General features: G+C 40.5%; 1 protein-coding gene across 5 annotated transcripts in view; it reads left to right on the forward strand.

Moving 5' to 3' along the window:
- The window catches only part of slc41a1 (solute carrier family 41 member 1), a 65,647-nt gene extending 45,282 nt beyond the window's left edge, over positions 1–20,365 (forward strand). For all 5 annotated transcript variants that reach the window (XM_061833545.1, XM_061833544.1, XM_061833548.1 and 2 more), the window contains 7 exons: positions 887–1,031; positions 1,980–2,126; positions 8,539–8,686; positions 10,612–10,691; positions 13,956–14,096; positions 14,218–14,366; positions 16,016–20,365. In XM_061833545.1, the coding sequence (XP_061689529.1) occupies positions 887–1,031; positions 1,980–2,126; positions 8,539–8,686; positions 10,612–10,691; positions 13,956–14,096; positions 14,218–14,366; positions 16,016–16,201 (996 nt within the window). In that variant the 3' untranslated portion in view covers positions 16,202–20,365. The remainder of the gene's footprint in view (positions 1–886; positions 1,032–1,979; positions 2,127–8,538; positions 8,687–10,611; positions 10,692–13,955; positions 14,097–14,217; positions 14,367–16,015) is intronic.
- Positions 20,366–20,370: the final 5 nt, after the last annotated feature.

A 20,370-nucleotide genomic window follows, 5' to 3' on the forward strand; every position in this document is an offset into this window, starting at 1 on the left:
CTTGTAACTCCAATGCGCCCGCTTTGTCTTCACAAACCTGGTCCATATCTTGCCTATGTCATGTAAGGTGATTCCGTCAGCGTTTTGTACGCAACACACCTCCTCACCATCTTTGCTAGATTTTCACTCTCTGGCTAAATGTTGCCTGGACGTGACGTTAGATTCCGGAGAGAACCGTAACTTGCCGAATCTAATCGACATTTCAAAAAAAATCTTGAGACTGTCTTTGATGCTAATTTATTTAATTTGTGTTGTGTTTAGAATTTTTAAAATATTTTTAATGAAATTTTAGCCTCATTTGTATGATAGACAAATCAAATACATTTCCTCTGGATTAGACCTTTAAATAATCAAAGGTTACCATAAACACACTATTGATGACATTTTCAGAAGAGTTGAAGCTGTAATAACTGCAGAAGTTGGACGTGTCATATTAAGCCTTATGGATTAGGAATGGGATGTCACTTAAATTCATATGCAAGTCAAGCCAGGTGAGCAAACACTTCTCGCAATATGGTGTATGTCCTTGGTTACTGTCTGGTTGCGCACTGACCAAAAGCATGTTAGAGCCAATCTAGTTTATACCACGAATTAGATGTGGCACAAGATGTGGCTGAGCTAAGTTCAGATGGACGTGTCACTCTTTCGGGTGCATCTCCAAGGGCACACCTTCACAGTGCTGGAACACCCATTGTGGCCCAAAGTGGTCTGCCAAATTGGCAGAGACACGCAGTGAGCCTTGCTCTTTCACAATAATCAGAATACACTGGCATTTGTTCTGCCAACACTGATGCTGTGCCTGTGAAAATAGAGCCCAAGAGTCTCAAAACCATTATCTGTAGCTAAGGAATGTAAAATATTTTGATGTTTCTGTGCATGTGTTCAGGTCCAAGCCACAGTCGTTGGGTTCCTGGCCTCCATTGCTGCTGTGATCTTCGGTTGGATTCCAGAGGGCCACTTTAGACTGGGGCATGCAGTGCTGCTTTGTGCCTCCAGTGTCGCCACTGCCTTTATTGCGTCTTTGCTACTAGGTACACAATTACCACCTCACACAATATCATGGCTATTCAGCATTAACACAGACTCGTCAGGTTTAATTGAAGTCTGTCATCATTACAAAACATGAGGGTTAATGAGCCCAGACGTTTGAAGGTCCATACACAGTTTCAGATGTTGGTTTTGCAATTCTAATGTTTTGGAGGTATCAGGTGACACAGTGGGGCAGCTGTAGAGCATTGGCTTCACAGTTCTCCCCCTGTGTGGAATTTGCATGTTCTTCCCGTATCAGAGTGGGTTTTTTCCTGGCTCTCCAGTTTCCTCCCACATCACCAAACCATGCATTAATTGGAGACTCTAAATTGCCTTTAGGTGTGATTGTCAGTGCAACTGTTGTCTGTCTCCATGTGTCTCCATCTATTGGGTGGCAACCAGTTCAGGGTATACCCTGCCTCCTGATTGGATGGGCTCCAGCGCTCCTGCGATGTTTGTTAGGATAAGTGGTGCAGAAAATGGATTGATGGATGGATGGATGGATGGATGGATGGATGGATGGATGAAAGCTTGCATTGCTTCTTCTGCCATAGAAGAAACTGAAAAGAGTCTCCTCCTACCGCCCCCCCAAATAAAACCCAAGATGGTGTGGCAAAAGCCTATACAATTATGTAATACTTATGTAAATGATTTACGCTAATAATCTCTTAATAATCTCTCTTCCAGAATGTTTGATCATCAAAAAAAGTTCTGTTAAAAATACAGATGTTATATTTACAGTTATCTGTCATCTGCCACGACGAATACATATAAATGAAAACTGGTCATCACTTGTTTCATATTCATCTGTTGATGTCAAACCCAAATGTTTTCCTTCCACAGTCAATATAATGGAATTTGGCTTGCTGTTCAAATACGTTTGGAGAGAACTTTTGACGATGTACAACAAGTGAAACTGACCATTAATATCTGCCTGCTTTGGCCCACAGGACTGATCATGATTGGTGTGATTCTTGCATCCAGGAAAGTTGGCATCAACCCAGATAATGTGGCCACACCTATTGCTGCTAGCCTAGGAGACCTCATCACCCTGTCCTTACTGGCCGGCATATCAACAGGACTGTACAAGGAACTCGGTAACAAAACTCTTAATGATACTTGAGTGATAAGATGAAGACCTATGTAATGGAATTTATAGTCCATGGTATGGGAGTCAAGTCATTTTGGGATTTGGACCAATATTTAGAAGAAAATTACTAAGAACGTTCAAAAATCCGGAGTCTGAACCAGCATTGTGCATCTCGTCAATCAAGACCTTGGTGGACCTCAGTTCTTTGAGCATCTCGAGCAGCAATCCAAACCACAGAATTGTTTCACGTGAAGCAGTTTTTTGATGGTACGAAACAAATAAAAACAAATAATTCAAAATAGATGTAATTTTTATTGTCATTGTAATTGTAATTAGAAGGAGCCCTGGGCTTCTTTCTCTTCAAAGAGCCAGTCTTATTGTATCTTTTGATGATTAACTGCAGCACAGTTCATTTTGTGTGTTGTAGGGGAAGCCTAAGAAAACGTGAAATTAGCATGAGCAATGTGGTTTTTAAAAATAAAAGCATCTCTGATTTTGTATCTTTCATTGCAAGTCTAAGATGGGCTCCAAACAGTGCCAGCATACCGGTGGCAAATAAGAGTCAGTGGGAGTACTTTGTCTTCATGTAATTTAGTGTTGGTTTGATTGATTAGCTACATCTCATGATTGACCGATATTCATGGAAAACGTTATCAACGCGCATCTATCAATGCCTTTCAGTACCAATAAAAAAAAATGATGACCTGTAACTCATACTTTCCAACCTATAAAGTAGGTGATTAGTGTAGCACAAGGGTAGGCGATTAATACAAATTTGAGCATGATTTAAGCTGTTTATTGACACCTGAGTTGGAGTTCACTGTAAAGCTAACCACAAAGGAAAAATAATTACCTTAATTTTATATCACAATACAAGACATTGTTTTACAAATTGCCATCTAATGACAAGAGGTGATGGAAAACTACTCATAGTCTATCAGAATTAGCTTTAATGGCCAAGTATGTAAAAACACGCAAAGATTTTGTCTCCTGCAGTCGATGCCGCCGTGGTACGACATTCACATTAAAGAACAGATAAACTAACAAGAACAAAGAACAAGAGACATTCAGTTATTGAAACTATTCCTAATAAGAGTCACAGATGTGCAAGATGCAGACCTATGTCAAGCTTGTACAGAGTGCCTTAACCCTTTGGCGGTTCCGTTATAGTGCAATGACAATTGTACAAAGGGAGCAGTTTAAAGTGACGAATCGTGCAATAGTCTACAGTATTTATTACTAATGCTGATTGGACCAAGGGGATGGGGAGGTGTGTCCCAACAACGGCACAAGGGAGAAAATAGTGGGTTCTCAGAGCAAGAATTCAATGGCTTAATTGCTAGAGGGAAAAAACAGTTTACTTGCCTGCTAGTTGGAAGGAGCTGGAGGAGCTAGTGGCCAAGGAATGTAGGTTCCAAAAGGATCCTGCCTGGTCTGGTCCTAGTTCGAGTGACGTGCAAGTCTTCACGGGTGGGGAGGGTGGTGCCGACAATCCGTTCAGCGGTTTTGTCTGTTGCAGTCGGAATTTGTCCTTTTTTGTGGCAGCTACAAACCACACTGTGATGAAGGTACACAGTACTGAGTGGATGACCGCTGTGTAGAACTCTCTCAACAGCTCTTGTGACAGCCCGTGCTTTCTCAGAAGCTGCAAGAAGTACATCCTTTGCTGGACTTTTTTGAGGATGGAGTTGATGTTCATCTCCCACTTCAGTTCCTGTGACACTGTAATTCCCAAGAACTTGAAGGTCTTTACTGTTGACACAAGACAGTTGGACAGTGTGAGCGGTAACTGTGCAGAGGGATACCTCCTGAAGTCCACAATCATCTCTACAGTCTATAGAGCATTCAACACAAAGTCTTGTTGGCCACACCAAAGCTCCAGTCTCGCCGCTTTTTGTTGATACGCAGACTTGTCGCCATCTTTGATGAGACCGATGACTGTGGTATCATCTGCGAACTTTGGGAGTTTGACAGCTGTGTGCCTCGAGGTGCAATCGTTTGTGTAGGGCAAAAAGAGCAGAGGGGAGAGGACACAACCTTGGGGTGCCCCAGTGCTGAGAGTGTGTGTTGATGAGGCAGTGTCCCCTAGCCTTCCCAGCTGTGTCCTACCCGTCAGGAAGTTGTAGATTCTCTGATGGCAGGCAAGATGCTTAGCTGGAGAAGTTTGGAGGAGAGGAGTTCAGGAATGATGGTGTTAAACGCAGAGCTGAAGTCCACAAACAGGATCCTTGGATAAGTTTCCTCACTGTCGAGATGTTCAAGGATGAAGGGCAGAACCCATGTTGGTGGCATCATCCGCAGACCTGTTAGCTCGATAGGCAAACTGCAGTGGGTCCAGCTGGAGACCTTTGACGCACTTGAGGTGGTCCAGCACAAGGCGTTCAATGGATTTCATGACCGCAGATGTCAAGGATGGATGACACAGGCCTGTAGTCATGAAGACCTGAGACTGCTGCTTTTTGGGGGACCGGTATGATTGTAGAGCGTTTGAAGCAGAGTGGTACTTCACGCAGTTCTAGAGACCTGTTGAAGATCTTTGTGAAGACAGGAGCAAGTTGGTCTGCGCAGAGTTTGAGGCAGGATGGGGACACAAGGTCTGGGCCCGGCGCTTTGTTGATCTTTTGTTGTTTAAAGAGCTGCCTCACGTCCCTCTCATGGATGTTAAACAGTGGAGTGGACGGTGGTGTGACATTGGTGTGTGTGTGTGGGAGTGAAAGTGTCTATTTCAAATCTGCAGTAAAAGATATTGAAGACCATAGAGGTCGAAGAAGCTCTTCAAAGTCATTTGCTTTTAACATATTTTGCTAGCTTGTGGGCTGTATATGATATGTTTCACATAAGATTTTCTCAGTCTTCCTTTGGGGTAGCCAATACAGAAACTGTCCCACTCCGTACTTGATTGGCTGACAGATACCGTAATTTCTCAAAAATAATGCGCAAATTTTTCCAAAAATATTTTCAAAAAGTTAATAGAGCGCATTATATTTGGTTATGGATGAAAAATAAAAAATACAATCACATTGTATAGGTGTATACAGGTACATAACGTGGTAAAAAAATCGTATACATATACATCTCGATATGATATTCGATGTCTTATGTTATACATTTATATATATTACGGTAATGTGCGCCTCCAACCTGAGCTCTCAGAGCTCCTCTAGGAGCTTGAATTTTACGATTGTTAGCGTAGCATCTTTGTTGCTACCCGCACCAAAGATCAGAAACAACTGTCCTTGAGTTTGTTTTAACTTAAACCAACACAAAAAAATGTCGACTTCAACAGCTAGTTGTGCAGCTGCTTTTAAAAGAAATGTCATCACTCGTGCCGATGATGCCGGCAACCCGGAAGTCACGACGCAATCCGAAACAACGATAGCTCGCCTCAGTGGCTTCAGTTGGGTATCAAAACAACGTGAACTCAAACTATGTAATAGGATTGTCTTGGGGAGATTAAAAAAACGGGAGAGCACACACAATTGAAATGCTCGCTTTTTAAAAAATGTGCCCATTACACTTGTTTCTACGTAGTTTGAGTTTACGTTTTGATAGCCACCTGACGCCATAGTGAAAATGCTACGGATTGAAGCCAAATAGAGGGGGAGAGGTTGTGTTGCACAGCCCAAACTCTTGGGATTAAAAAAATATTTCAAGTCATCAATGATGAGTTCTACAGCGATGCACCAAATAAAGCTACTACAGACCTTTTCCGGATTGGAGATGAGTCATAATGCTTCTTTTGATGCAGGGTTCGCACGCGGCCCTAAAAGTCCCTAAAAAACCCTAAATTTTCGAAGGTGCATTTAGGGCCTCCTAAAAGTCCTTAAAAATACGCGAAAACCGGTAAAGCCCCTAAAAAGGCCTTAAATTTAAAAAAATTAAAGGGAGGACCTCTTCCGCCAAAAAATTATCTTTTATTTTAAAAAAAATAGCGATCCGTCTGGCGTCCAAAACAGCCGTAAATTGTCAACGGAAGTCACCGTGTTGACGACTTGTCTCCATCTTGTCGATATTCCATTGTTTGTTTCCGTGATTAGGCATTTCATTTCGTCTTTGTTACGACATTGCGTAGTTCTTTCATCGATCCAACTTGTATCATGGGGAAGTGCATTTTTCAATATGCTTGAGTTGAAAGTAAGGAGTTTGGGAGCTGGGTTCGTTGAGATCCAAAAGATCGGCACATGTTTTACTGCCATCTGTGCAAGCAGAGTTACCAGCTTGAAAAGATGGGCGTCAAAGCGCTGGAGTCGCACCGGAAAAACAGGAGACACGCTGATTTGGCGAAGACTCTCTCATGTTCCGTTGGTATAAATCTGTTTCTAAAATATCAAGATAGTGTAGCATCAACTTCAGGCAGTGGTACTAGCAGTGCATGCGCACCTACAGGTGTCCAGTCATCGACTTCAACCAGCCGGAAGTCAGGCTTTATGAACGTAGTTCAATACACGAATACGGACTCGTTAAAGGCAGAGATCGTGTGGACTTTAAAAGTGATCTGCAGCCATTACAGTTACAAATCTTGTGAAAATAATTCGAAAGTGTTTGCAGTCATGTTCCCAGACAGTGACATTGCTAAAAACTACCACTGTGGGGAAAGGAAGACTTTGTACCTGGCTCCATTTGGCATCGCTGCCCACTTTTCATCTCTACTGCCTCAAAGCCAAAAAAGCTAGAATAGAGACTGACATATCTACGCTTATTGAGAAGGCAGAAGAAAAGAGGAATCTGAGGTTTATCACTGAGGCCAATGCACTCAGGCAGAGCAAAGGACAAGAGAGCCACTTTGGCACCTCTGCAGCAACAAATAGAGGAGGCACTGGGTAGGCTCAAGGAGCTAGAGTAGGGGTGCTGAGACAGACATCAGTAGAAGATATTTGTGTATATCGTCGCAATTGTAGTTAGAATCTGTTTTTCTGTAGACTGTTATGTGAAGACATTGACAATGGTCATATCAATGAGAACTACCACAAGGGGCGACAGGTGATCACTGTCACAGGTACTGAGGTACTGGAACATTTGATGAAACAAGAACGGTTGATGGCACCCACGATGGCCCTAAATTTTTTTGTGTCGGCCCTAAATTTTTTCTGTGTCGGCCCTAAATTTTTCGTGTCAGCCCCTAAGAATGCCCCTAAAAAGCCCTTAAATTTTTGGGGTCAGACTGAGTATGAACCCTGTGATGGCTTGGCCAAGGATGTGGAATGTAGTGGATAAACTGCACTATGCAGAAACGTTTTATGCACAAATACTTAATGCAATGTTTAATAAACAATGTTGAAGAGTTTATATTTTTGGGACTTAAATACGTGTTAAAAGTATTAATAAAATTTTGTGCCATCATTGAGCATTTATTTTAGTTGGTTGAGGGTGTCCTGTGGCCTGTACCAAGATTATATTACCGCTACATCAGGACTTGCACATTATTAGTAATGATTGTTGTACAGACAGTTTTTTGAAAAACAATACAAGTACAAACCTGACAAAATATAAATACAGATCATTCCTAATATTTTGAGCATATGGGTAGCGGCAAATTAGTAGTGTGCATCGGACATTGGTAGAAGGATTTTCCTGATTTTGTAGGTCAACTTTGGGAGTGCTCATTATACTTCAGGGTGCATTATACTCGATAAATTACAGTAACTGTTAACATCAAACTTTGAAAACACTAAGCACTTTTTTAAAGCCTACAGCCTACACAATAAAAGTCACCTGTCAAGAGAACACGACAGACTGGATGTCTTCCATTGTTGCTCACTGTTAACTTTCACGTTACTCTTTTTTTATTGAATTACAGTAAATAAAATGATAAAATTAAATAATAAAACTACCACTGGAATTATGTCAGACTAGTAATGCTAAAAGGAAGGGCAAGTCAGGTCACATTTTTTTTCATTCCCAAAAAATACAGTGCTCCGCTGAATTGTGTAGCTTAGAATAGGTGTCTGAAATGTTGAATGATGTGTGAGAAAACGGGGAAAATGATTCCTCAACTATTTACCTTCAATGTTGGTATAGTCACCACACCCAGGTTCACCACACTATACACTTTTCCATCAACTCGGCTGATGGACAGATGGACAAACACAGCACACCTTCTATTCTATTCGTATCTAGTTACAGAGGTTCTGACTTTAAATGTGACACATAAATCAAACATTGTGGCTCGAAGACACATCCTGGTTTCAAAGAATTGCAGCACTTGTTTCCTGATGTGCCTCGAGGAGACTACTTTATCTACACTTCTAAAGTCAAACAATCTGTCCAATCAAAATTGCAACTAGTGGAGAGGGTGAACATACCAATTTAAAAACTTTAACTGCACATTTTGTGAGTAACATTTCATCATCACACATTTTTTGAAGTGTAATTTAATCAGTGCCTGGATGTAAATCATGGAATGTGATCCTCTTGTACAGATTACAACAACTATGCCAATCCTCTGGTATGCGCGGTGTTTGTGGCATTGTGTCCAATATGGGTGCTGATAGCCAGGAAGATCCCATCTACTAGGGAGGTCCTTTACTCGGGATGGGAGCCGGTCATCATCGCAATGGCCATCAGCAGGTATGTCACTTTCGGCTCTTTCCACCTATAATTCTCTTTTACCTTGTGCCAATGCGGTAAATACAAGTCAAATAATCATAATACCTCTGATTACAGTAATCTTCCTCAATCGCTGAGGTTACATTACAAACTTGAAATAAGTGAAATCTATAATATTCAAATCCCTGTTTAAAAACACCCGAGGCTTGTTTTTTGTAATATGTAGCATTCATGGGATTTACATTTTTAATGCCTTTAAACACTTTAAAAACAATACAAAGAAACACATTTAAACAGAACATATCGGTAGAGACTAAGAACATCAACAATACGCTAAATATTGTACAAAAAATATAAACAAAATAGACTGCATGCCGATTTGATCGGTGGTATCGGCCTGGTAATGAACATTTTATGGTGATCAGTTGATCGAATTTTAGAATTGGCCAATTCAATCAATAGCATAATTCGCAAAAGACATTTACTCCGCTTTTTCATTGTTTCCTGTGTATTTGAATACAAAAGCGAGTTTATTTTTAACCTTCTGGCATGCCCTTTGATGTAAACTCTAAATATGTGACGGCCATCAATTTATAATTAAAAAAAAAAAAAAAACATTGTCGCCATGGGAGAGACAAGCCGGCTGAGAGATTGCACGTAATGCACAGATCAGACTGCAACACAAATATGCTCTTTCACGATTGCACTATGTCAGACTATTGCAATAAAGTCTTGCATTCCGAGTCCACCGCATCGCATTTTTTATGATATTTGGGCTTTATCTTGTCAACTCAAATGCGACCGGATAAACCGTGGCTACACCAACAAGAGTGGATCGCGCCGACTGTATTATAAGACGAAAATGGGGGAAATCGCTGCTCAGGAGAGGACTTTCATTCAAAGCTCGCTCGAGGTATTTTTCATGTACTTTTATTGTGATACAGCTTGCAAGCACGCAGCAAAACTTTATGTAGCCTAGCAAACTAGAGTTAGCGATTAATGGTTGCATGTAAACATTATGTCAAATCATGCTCTAAAGTTTCGTTCTGGTAGAAGTACTGTACTCATAATAAAGTAATTTAATTAACTTAGCACACATTATTTCTGTCATGTTTTAATTTAATTTGACCTGACTAATTAGAATACATGACTGACCAATGAGTTCCAACCTTAATGGAGCCAAAACACATTCAGTATTTTACAATTAAAGCTCTCACTGCACACCAACAAACCAAAGTATTTCAAACAGTACATACATTAATTAGTATAAAGACTACCATCTAAAAGAAGAGCATTAATTTGTTCTGTCTGTCTCTATGCCTCACTGTCATAAGTAGAAGAACAATGACATATTATTTATTGTAAATATATATTTTTGAGGGCAGCACGGTGGAGCAGCTGTAAAGCGTTGGCTTCACAGTTCTGAGGTCGAGGGCTCATTGTGGAGTTTGCATGTTCACCACGTGCCTGCGTGGGTTTTCTCCGGGCACTCCGGTTTCCTCCCATATCCCAAAAACATGCATTAAATGGACACTCTAAATTGCCCCCAGTTGTGATTGTGAGTGTGACTGTTGGCTGTCTCAATGTAACCGCGACCCTTGTGAGGATAAGCGGCTAAGAATACACAAGTATATCCAGTAAATGAACTGTTTATCTAAGTAGACACATTGCTCCATCTTGTGATTAGATCGGTGATCGGTTACCGTGCTGTTTTTTCCAACTCGCTGATCGGCCCCAAAAATCCTGATTGTGTAAAGCCTAGAACAAAATAGAGAAACTATAAAACAAAAGTAAATACAAACTGTGTGAACTGCAATGTCACAGGGAGATACTATATGCAGTTTTTTATACTTTTTATTCTGTTTATAGTATAGATGATCTGATTTCACTTTTAATAAGTTCATTCTAAATACAAAACTTGTGGATCTTATACATGTTTGTTTCAGTGTCGGTGGCCTTATTCTTGACAAGACCGTTACCAACCCAAACTTTGCTGGCATGGCAGTCTTCACTCCAGTAATCAACGGTGAGGAGCCTTTATTTGTTACACATTACGTCTTCATAAAAGATCCCTGGAATACAGAAGGGCTCTGGATCATGCAAAAGCAGAGTGTGGTTACGGAACATTACCATGACTACTGGGGGCAGAGCTAGGGTATGCGATCAATTGACCCCTCCGTACTTAACCATGCCTCCTGAAGTTACGTCACCCCACGTGTGCTAACCTCAGACAAACAATTAGCAAAAATGGCGGCGCAGGAAGAAAAGACTAGAGGGAAATTGTCCGATTTACCATCTGATTTCTCACTCGCATTCTTAGCGAATAGTGAAATATCGTTGAAAAGCAGACAGCAGGGCATCAAGTATTTCAGCAAGGGGTATTTCAATGGTATTTACATGCACATCGACGGAGAAACCATCGATATTAGCGCGAGATCTTTCCGTAGTCAGAGGAAGACCAAGAAGCCACATAATATAATATATTATAACCCAATGACGAATTCGTCATTGACAGTTTCCTATTTTCGTGTTACATATCACACTTGTGTGCAGAATCTGTATGTGTATCTGTATAGCCGTTTGTGAACCGCCGTATGAAGGAAAAGAAGGCGAGGCTTAATTTACGAGTTGTTTTTCTCGTTTTCTTTGTGTAACGTCACGCGCTCCCCTCAATAGTTATTCTTGAATTAGTGCCGAACCTACGTAAGTCCCGACCGAGTATGACAATCACTACTTTATAGTGTCCTCAAACATCCTTCCTTCAGTGTTGGTGTCTCGGTGCACGTCGAAGGCTTTTAGGACTCGCTAGTCTGGTTTAGCTTAGCTCGGTAGCGGCCAACAGAGACACGTTTGTGCAGTCAGATCATCGCAAAATATCGCTCAACACAGATCAAGTGTGTCAATCATTCACACGTAGCTATGTTATGCAAGCGAGGAACTGCTAATTCATTTATATGAGACATGTATTGAAAATCAAATATAGGGCTTACCTTCATGCAAACATATCTGTTCCGGTTGATTTTAGATGGATTCAGTTGATCATACGATCTTCCACAAAGTTTGATCCATCGAAGACATTTTTCGTACTCGGTCTTCTGTTCAGGTTGATTTTAGATGGATTCAGTTGATCATGCCTTCTTACACAAAGTTTGATCCATCAAAGACATTTTTCGTACTGGGTCTTCGGTTTTGGAAAGGGTACGAATTGAACTCCACCAACTAGTCTTTCAGGATACCTGTCGTCACTATTACAAAGTCCGTGACTACACCTCTTAACCATATCTATTGTTAAAGAACCCAAATAAGCGATAAAACGCTAACAAAAGCTATACTGGACCATGCAACGTTGTCTGAGGTAATAGCGGACGCCAACAAGGGGCGTGGTTTATGCAGATCTCTGGCCTCTAATTGGTCAGTGACGCGGATGACGCAATTTATACGGAGGGGTCAATTGAACACCCACTCAGTGTTCCCAAATTTGTGACTGCTTGTATGTTTAGCAAGTTGTCCGATCTCTATAGAGCTCATGCACGTGACGTCACCATTTTCACGGTGTCAGATTGCCGGTCAAAAAGAGTTGCTTGACAGTATGGGGGACATTAAACTGGAGCAGAATATTCACAATGCCCGAGACTTGATGTGCTTTTGGTTGTTACAACAAACAAGAGAGATAGGTCATTCTGTAGAATACGAGAAAAAAAGATCTATGTTTGCGACGCCATATTGCCGGTCAAACAAAGCTGCTCGGCAATACAGGAGTCATTGAACCAAAGCAGAATATTCACAATGCCCGAGACCTGTTGTGCTGTTGGTTGTCACAATAGGCGAGACAGTTCTTCAAAGATATCATGCTATAGAATACCATCTGAAAAGACCAGAAAAAAATCGATGGATTTCGGGAATTAAATGGGATGGATGGTGCTCAACGAAATACACACGCCTGTATAGCGATCATTTCATTTCAGGTAGGGATTATTCTTCTCAATCTCACATAACCAAGAAACTGTCTGTCACAGAGAGGTTTACGGAGGTTAACATGTGGTAGCAACACGCTTCCGTTTACAGAGGAGACGACTCCCTGTCCTAATTATTTTACCCTTGTGAGGATAACCGGCAAAGAAAATGGATGGATGGATGGATGGATGGATGGATGAATGGATGGATAGTTAATGAATGTAAGTTTGTGTAAAACCAGGGGTAATTTATTTAAATCGTGGTATTTGTATTGAAAAAATCTGAGTGGGTCCGTCACTATGTGGGATTTTTTCCTGATTGAGAACGGATCCGGCAACGAAGTATTTGTATGCGTCCAGACTTTTATACGCTTTCAAACTATTCCGTGTAAATCTTGACGATTTATTCACCAGATACGTGTGTATATCAAGTTGTCCAAGACAAGCAGAAGCAAATTAACGGTCAAATTTCTTATCGCCGAAAACATCAACTTCGACATTAAATATGGGTCCTCTATGCCAAGTGTCTCTAATTTTTCCACGTACCTTTGTTTCTTATCACCTTGAAAGTATTTAACGGTATTGGACAAAGCTCTGGGTGTCGTGCAATAAGACATATTTTTGTCTCCTCTCAACGGAATTAACTTGCAACAATGCTTTGTTTGACCGGTAATATGGCGACGTATACAAAAATAACGTGCTTTTGTGGCGTAGGTGCACAATGTCTATAGCAACTATTTTTCAAGAAAGCCTAGACACTCTGACAGCTTTTTGTAGTATTAATGGTTTCTTCTAGAGACTCTCCAAGCATATCTTCACTGCAGGAGATCTACCCCTCGATGTCCAAACTGCAAATGAATGGTGCTTTGTCAAAGGCATCACTGACAGGTTTCACCATAAAGCGAGCGTCATGGAGTTAGCACTTAATCAGTAAAACTCCAAATTTCATCCATCCATTTTCTTAGCCGCTTATCCTCAAAAGGGTTGTGGTAGTGCCGGAAGGAATCCCAGCTGTCATTGAGCAGGAGGCAGGGTACACCTTGAACTGGTTGCCAGCCAGTCACAGGGCACATGGGGACAGACAACAGCCACACTCACAATCACACCTAGGGGCAATTTAGAGTCTCCAGTGTTGAGTCCCAAATGTTTTTGGGATCTGGGAGGAAACCAGACTGCCTGGAGAAAAAACCCACACAGGCACGGGGAGAACATGCAAACTCCACACAGGCAGGGTGGGATTTGATTCCTCAGAACTGTGAGGCCAACGCTCTACAGCTGCCCCACCATGCCGCACTCCAAATGTGTTTACAACCTTATTTGTGTGTCTGTTTTTTCAGGGGTGGGTGGGAATCTGGTTGCAGTTCAGGCTAGTCGAATCTCCACCTACCTGCATATGAATGGGATACCGATGGGGGATCCAAACCCCACGTCGAGGAACAGGAAGTGTCCCACACCCTGCTCCACTTTCTTCACCTCCAGTAAGTTCTGTTATTTAGTTAAAAAAAAACATCAATGATAGTTCAAAGTACAATAAAGTAATGTGGTTTGAGTTTTCAATGGTGGGTTTAAGCTAACTCTTTCACACTCCTCACTTTGTAGCTGTGAACTCCCGTTCTGCACGTGTGCTCTTTCTCCTGGTGGCCCCGGGTCACCTTGTCTTCCTCTACACCATCAACTCCCTGAGGGGGGGACACACCACTCTAACCCCTGTCTTCATCACCTTCTACCTGGGAGCTGCACTGCTGCAGGTGAACTTGTGAAACACAAGTCTGTGGTTTCCAGTCAACCAAAAAGCATTGATTATATCAAAGAGGATCCAGTTGGGCACATCAGTATCCATAAATACTCTATCAGGGGCCTTATAATGTCCTGCAGATGTTCTTTTTGTTCTTTTTCATCTCGGTTAGGCCATGCCACATTATTCTGTACTACACATGAAAAGGACACAGTTCCTCCCTGTCATTTGAGCTGTCCATTGGCATATATATTTCATTCATGTCATAGTAGTTTTTTTTCCTAAATTTGTTTTAACGCTGAGAACCAAACTATGTGCAATGTAATTTAAATGTAAACTAAAATTCTTTCTTGTCTATCTGAACTAGCCAGTTCAATTTAAAATGCAAAGACTGAGTGGGTGGTAAATGCCAATTAGTTTAATCTATGTCCCCTGTTATGTGTTGGCGGTGTCACTCATTATCATTCATGGTGCCAATTTGAATTGAATTTCAGTGGTACTTTTAACCCAAATTAGTTATTCAGAATGCATTATTCAAACCCACTTTACCATTTATATTTCTTACCCCCTCTGCTTTCACCGTGCATTTTATTGTGTAGTGGTTTTCAAAGTTTGCTACGAGTACCTTAGTGATATGTGAAAAACTAAATGCTCACACTGCATAATATGATACTGATTTAAAGTGTTTTTTATAATCCAATAGGGTATATTTGATAAATTCCATTTACTTGTATTGAACTTTGAAGCACAATACAGTAGATGTAATTTTATTTAGCTGCTTGATTTCAAAGATGTATTTAAGTGGAATTTTAGTACATTTTCTAACAATATCCATCCATCCATTTTCTGGAGCCGCTTATCCTCACAAGAGTCGTGGGAGTGCTTGAGCCAATTCAAGCTGTCAACGGGGATTAGGCAGGGTACACCCTGAACTGGTGGCCAACAGTGGGCACTCACAATCAGACCTAGGGGCAGTTTAGAGTCGCCACTGAATGCATGTTTTTGGGGATCTGGTGGGAAACCGGAGTGCCCAGAGAAAACCCACGCAGGCACGGGGAGAACATGCAAACGCCACACAGGCAAGGGCGGAATTTGAACCCTGGTCCTCAGAACTGTGAGGCTAATGGTCTAATGAGTCGCGCTATCTTGCCGCCATTTTCTAACAATATTTTACTTTTTATCTTCTATGTTTAAGCACATTGTTACTCTTTAAAGTGAGCATAAAGATAGTGGTGACTTGATATACATTTTAGGAATGGAGGTTCTAGCTTGTTTTAAATTAACATTTGGGCCTATTATGTGCCTGTGAATTTCATTGTCAGGGCATTAAATCAATCCCAGTTGGACTGTTCTGGTTCTCTCTTCTCTAAGCAGGCTTCATCAGTCCATGTAACGAGACTTTGTGAGAACTCACTAGCTCGAGTTGTGCAGAAACTCAACTATTTGGATTGAAACCAAATCAGTGATTCAGACTGCAGATTTGAAACCAACTTTACCATTTAGGTGTTTCTCTGTTGATTGGTTAATGGTCGACTTTCATCATTTGAGAATGAAAATGGAAAACATACACACAGTACAGAACTGATGAGAAAGCAAAACATGTCAAGGTAAACAGCCTTTAGTTAGTGTTGCATAATGGATATATCATTGGTTGTCTTCCAGGTGATTATCCTGCTGTACTTAGCGGACTGGATGGTCCACTGGATGTGGGGTAGAGGGATGGACCCCGACAACTTCTCTATTCCCTACCTGACTGCTTTGGGTGACCTGCTGGGAACCGGCTTCCTTGCCCTCTGTTTCCACGTGCGCTTCTTCATTGGTGACAGAGACTCCAATTTGGGAAACTGATTGCATGTGTCAGCAAAATAATTCTTTTGCACGCATGGACATTTTATTACAACTGGATGTTTCCTTTGAAAGGGCTAATCCCTCGTAGGGTTCTGATTGGAGCTATAGTGCTCTAGTTGACAATGAAAACTGGGTGCACTATAGTCTGTTTTCATGTGCAAACATTGTAAACTATTTTTGTCTTATCCTGCCCCACGGATTTTTTTTTTTTTGATAACAGACAGAGTCCCATCTCTGTTATTATTGTACGATTGTAAATGATTATTATTATCAGAAAATAATCCATTTGATGTAGATTGATATCAATTCAATTTTGAATGGCTATTTCTCATTATTTTAAATGGGGAAACTTGCCAGGAAATCCATTTTTACATGATGAACTTGCAACAAATCCAAGAAAATGAGCAGAAAAATAAACATTAACAAGCCTACACTATATTCGTTCATCACCAAGTGGTTTGTCTAGAAATTCCATGAAATCATTGAAATGCATTTGTATCGGCATGCTTTAGAGGAGTGCAAATAGCCACATCAAGCTAGCTGTAGCTCAGTTTTCCCTTCATCTAATGACAGCAGACTTATGCACTTTTACCACAGGATGGAACCAGAAATATAGCAATTGAAAGTTTCTTCCACAACACACACAAAAAATCATTGTTTAATTCTGCTTTATAAAAATGGAAGGTCAGTCTGTAGGATCAGTCAGTAAGAATGTTTGAACCTGTTGGTTGGCTGTTATCAAAACAACAGACCACATAATCCTCCTTGTCCTGACATTGCAAAATTTACTGTTTCTGACTGAATGCGCAAATCAAATTATGAAACTAGTGCTTGATTCCAATTAGTCTTTGATGTAAAGACAACGCACTGAAATGACAAAGTATTGTACAAAGATACCTGTAGCCATTACGGTTCTGTACCACTTTCAAAACATTCTGCTAATTGTGTACTAAAGCAGACTAATTAATTATGTGATGCAGGTCAACCCTTTAGCCATAAAAAAAGAGGCTGAAGAAACTTGCGCAGTTTAGTTCAATGAACATTAGTGTATTCTCTATATTTTGGATAATTTGTCAGTCATTTGTTATTATCGTCACTGGGACCTGGAATCATTAGATAAAACAGCACCAAAGACTCACCTTCAGTCCTCATAGAGCTGATTTCAAATCGCCGGTTCCAGGAAGTTCACATAGAAGAACACATAGCATCTATGTTGATTTCAACTATAATATTTAATTGAAGTTTTATATCGTGCTTTTTTTTTGTCACAGAGGGGTTTTTTTTGTTTGTTTTTTTAATGTACTTGATGAAGTTGGGACATTTTTCCACATAAACATGAACACAAAATCATAAAGTCTCATTTGGCCTTTCTCACATTTGAAAAAAAATGGCTGCACTGCATATATGTGCAGAATAAAGTGGCACACACAGAGTGTAGGTAAGATGTTTAGGAGCTTGGATTTGGTAAATCACTTTACGTTAAATGTTGGTTCCATTAAATATTTAATTGTTTGCATACAATATCATCACAAATTCCTGTGTAACTTCTCTTATGACACACAACTGCATACTAACTCCCTTTTGCCATGATGTGCTTTACTCAAGGATCCCATCCATCCCAAGACTGAAAATCATGACCCATAACTGGAACATTTGGATTAAAAAAAAAAAGAAAGAAAATCTTAACTGAATTTAAATTTTCCTGATAAAAATTTGCCCAACAACAGCCCTTGCTTTTTATGTCATCCTGTTTTTGTCATAGTGTAAGCCAAGTGAAAGATGAAATACAATTTCTTTATGATAATGCAAAGTGTTATTTTGACCAATTGAAATAAGTCCAAATATGCGGGATGCTTGAATTATTTGCCACTTGTCGGACCTCTGTGTTATCTCAACGGGGCCAGAAGAATACATGTGCAGTGCACATCCTATGAATGTGAACATACAGTATACGTAGTATGTATTAGTGAGATGTTGTCTGTCAATCTTTTATTTTTGTTTTGAATGGTTTTCTGGAGAAAGTTCAAGTCATGTTAAGATTGTGACCTCCCCCAATTACCGAAGGAAAGAACAACCCTCTGTAAAGGAGTCATTTCTCCAAGGCGGGCCATGATATAGAGTACTGCAATTTGCTAAATTGACACTAGAGAGCGCCAGAGATATCCTTTGATGTATTATGTTTATCTTGGTTCAAATCCACCTTGGGAGTCATAATATTGTTATTTCTAATATTTTTCTTTGCGGGGGTTCTTTTCTTTTGTTAGAAGTCATATCCATACATCTGTTAACTCATTTCTCTTTTTGCTCAACCTCCTTACAGACCAGGTGCCAGCCTTCTGTTCTAAGTTAATGGAAAGTTGTGAATACTTCTATAAGAGGCCAGATAATGGTTTATTTATTTGTAGAAGCACACAAAGCAATTTGTACATACTATATTTATTCTATATATGAGGCTGTTTTTTGTGTCCTTTCATTGTGGCTCTGTTACTTTGTCACTCGTGTGAATGGTGTTTGCTTCTTTTTTTTTATTTTTAACTGTATTTTTTTGCAAATGGCCAGTAGTAATTTTTTCGTTTGTTGCTTGCCACAATGGTGGTGAATTGTTGCATGGTGCCTAATAATGACATAGAACGGCCTTAACCTCTGCGAGCCAAGCTCAATTCAGCGTAACCAATCAACAGCTTGGTAGCACCTTAAATTAGCGCTAATTAACAAATGATTTACAACATCTTGATTGTGCTATGCAATGTAATAAAATACTGTAACTTAGTGTGATGACGCTGTGATGGAGGACTGGAAGATTTGGGTACACACTTGAGTTCACTTGTACAGTATGTGCAAACACCTCTGCAGTTTGGGTACAACTGCCTGGGACAAAGATCAGCATAAACAAAACTGTCAAACACCACAAACTGTGCAGTGTTATAAGTAATTGTAGATTGTTGTGCAATCTGAAATACCCAACCAAAACCCACATACTGCCTTTTTAACCTCAATGCTTTAACCCTTGAAAGCAAAAGGAACCAGACAGGTTCTCAGGCTATCAGTATTCACATTAAACCATGAACAGCATTTCCGGTCATATTTTCTGCACAATGCATAATAATGAAAAATAATCATGATAATGTTCAAAAGCATGTGTGGTCGCACCAGGTCGGAAGATTGTTGGTTCATTGTCTGTTCTTTCTTGATTTGCTGGGAATAAAAGACAATTGTTTGATACCAGTCAACTGTGGTATTATCTTGTGTTTTCTAACGTGCATGTATCATGTTCATATAATTGGATCAGCAATCGTAAAGACCCAACCCATTGAATTTGCTTGGAAAATACATTTTACTGAATTATTGGCAGTTGCCATCCATCGAAAGGTAATAATTGCTGTTTACTGCTGGTGTCTGAAATAAAGTTTCATGATTAACAACATGGCGGAAGGGTGGAGCAACTGGTTAGAGCGTTAGCCTTGCAGTTCTGAGGACCCGGACTCCCCCTGTGTGGAGTTTGCATGTTCTTCCTGTTCATGCGTTTCTCCGGGCCCTCCCGTGCATTAATGCCCTTAGGTGTGACTGTTGTTTGTCTCTTTGTGCCCCTTGATTGGCTGGCAACCAGCTCAGGATGTACTCCGCCTCCTGTCCAATGATAGCTGGGATAGGCTCCAGAACTCCCGCGATGCTTGTGAGGAGAAGCGGTTCAGCAAATGGATGGATGGATTTGCATCATGCTCTGTGATACTAATTATTTCCTTCTGGGGGAGTGGTGGTCAGTTTCCCCCTTTGTTTTGCTTCTTTTATAAACTCCATCGTTTCACTCAAGCTTTCTTTACCATTAATGCCACTGGAGCAAGCCTCGTTATGTTGTTGCAATCAGAAGGATCTGTGTGTTGAAGTGTCAGGATGAGGCAGCCATTAAATGGTGTTATTTCTGAGAATATGTATGAATTTGTGAATGGGTTGGCATTATTGCATGTCTTTACTGTTATAATAATTCTGCATAAAGAAAAAGTGTAATGGCTTCAATGATTAGTCAGGATCATTTATGCATTTGTATCCAGAGTTGGAAGGGCCACAAATGAATTGTGTGGCTAATACAATTTTTTAGAGAAGCTGTTTACAGTGAAGAAAATAAGTATTTGAACACTGCTATATTGCAAGTTCGCCCACTTAGAAATCAT

Source organism: Syngnathoides biaculeatus, chromosome 10, assembly GCF_019802595.1.
Source record: "Syngnathoides biaculeatus isolate LvHL_M chromosome 10, ASM1980259v1, whole genome shotgun sequence".
Taxonomy (NCBI): Eukaryota; Metazoa; Chordata; class Actinopteri; order Syngnathiformes; family Syngnathidae; genus Syngnathoides; species Syngnathoides biaculeatus.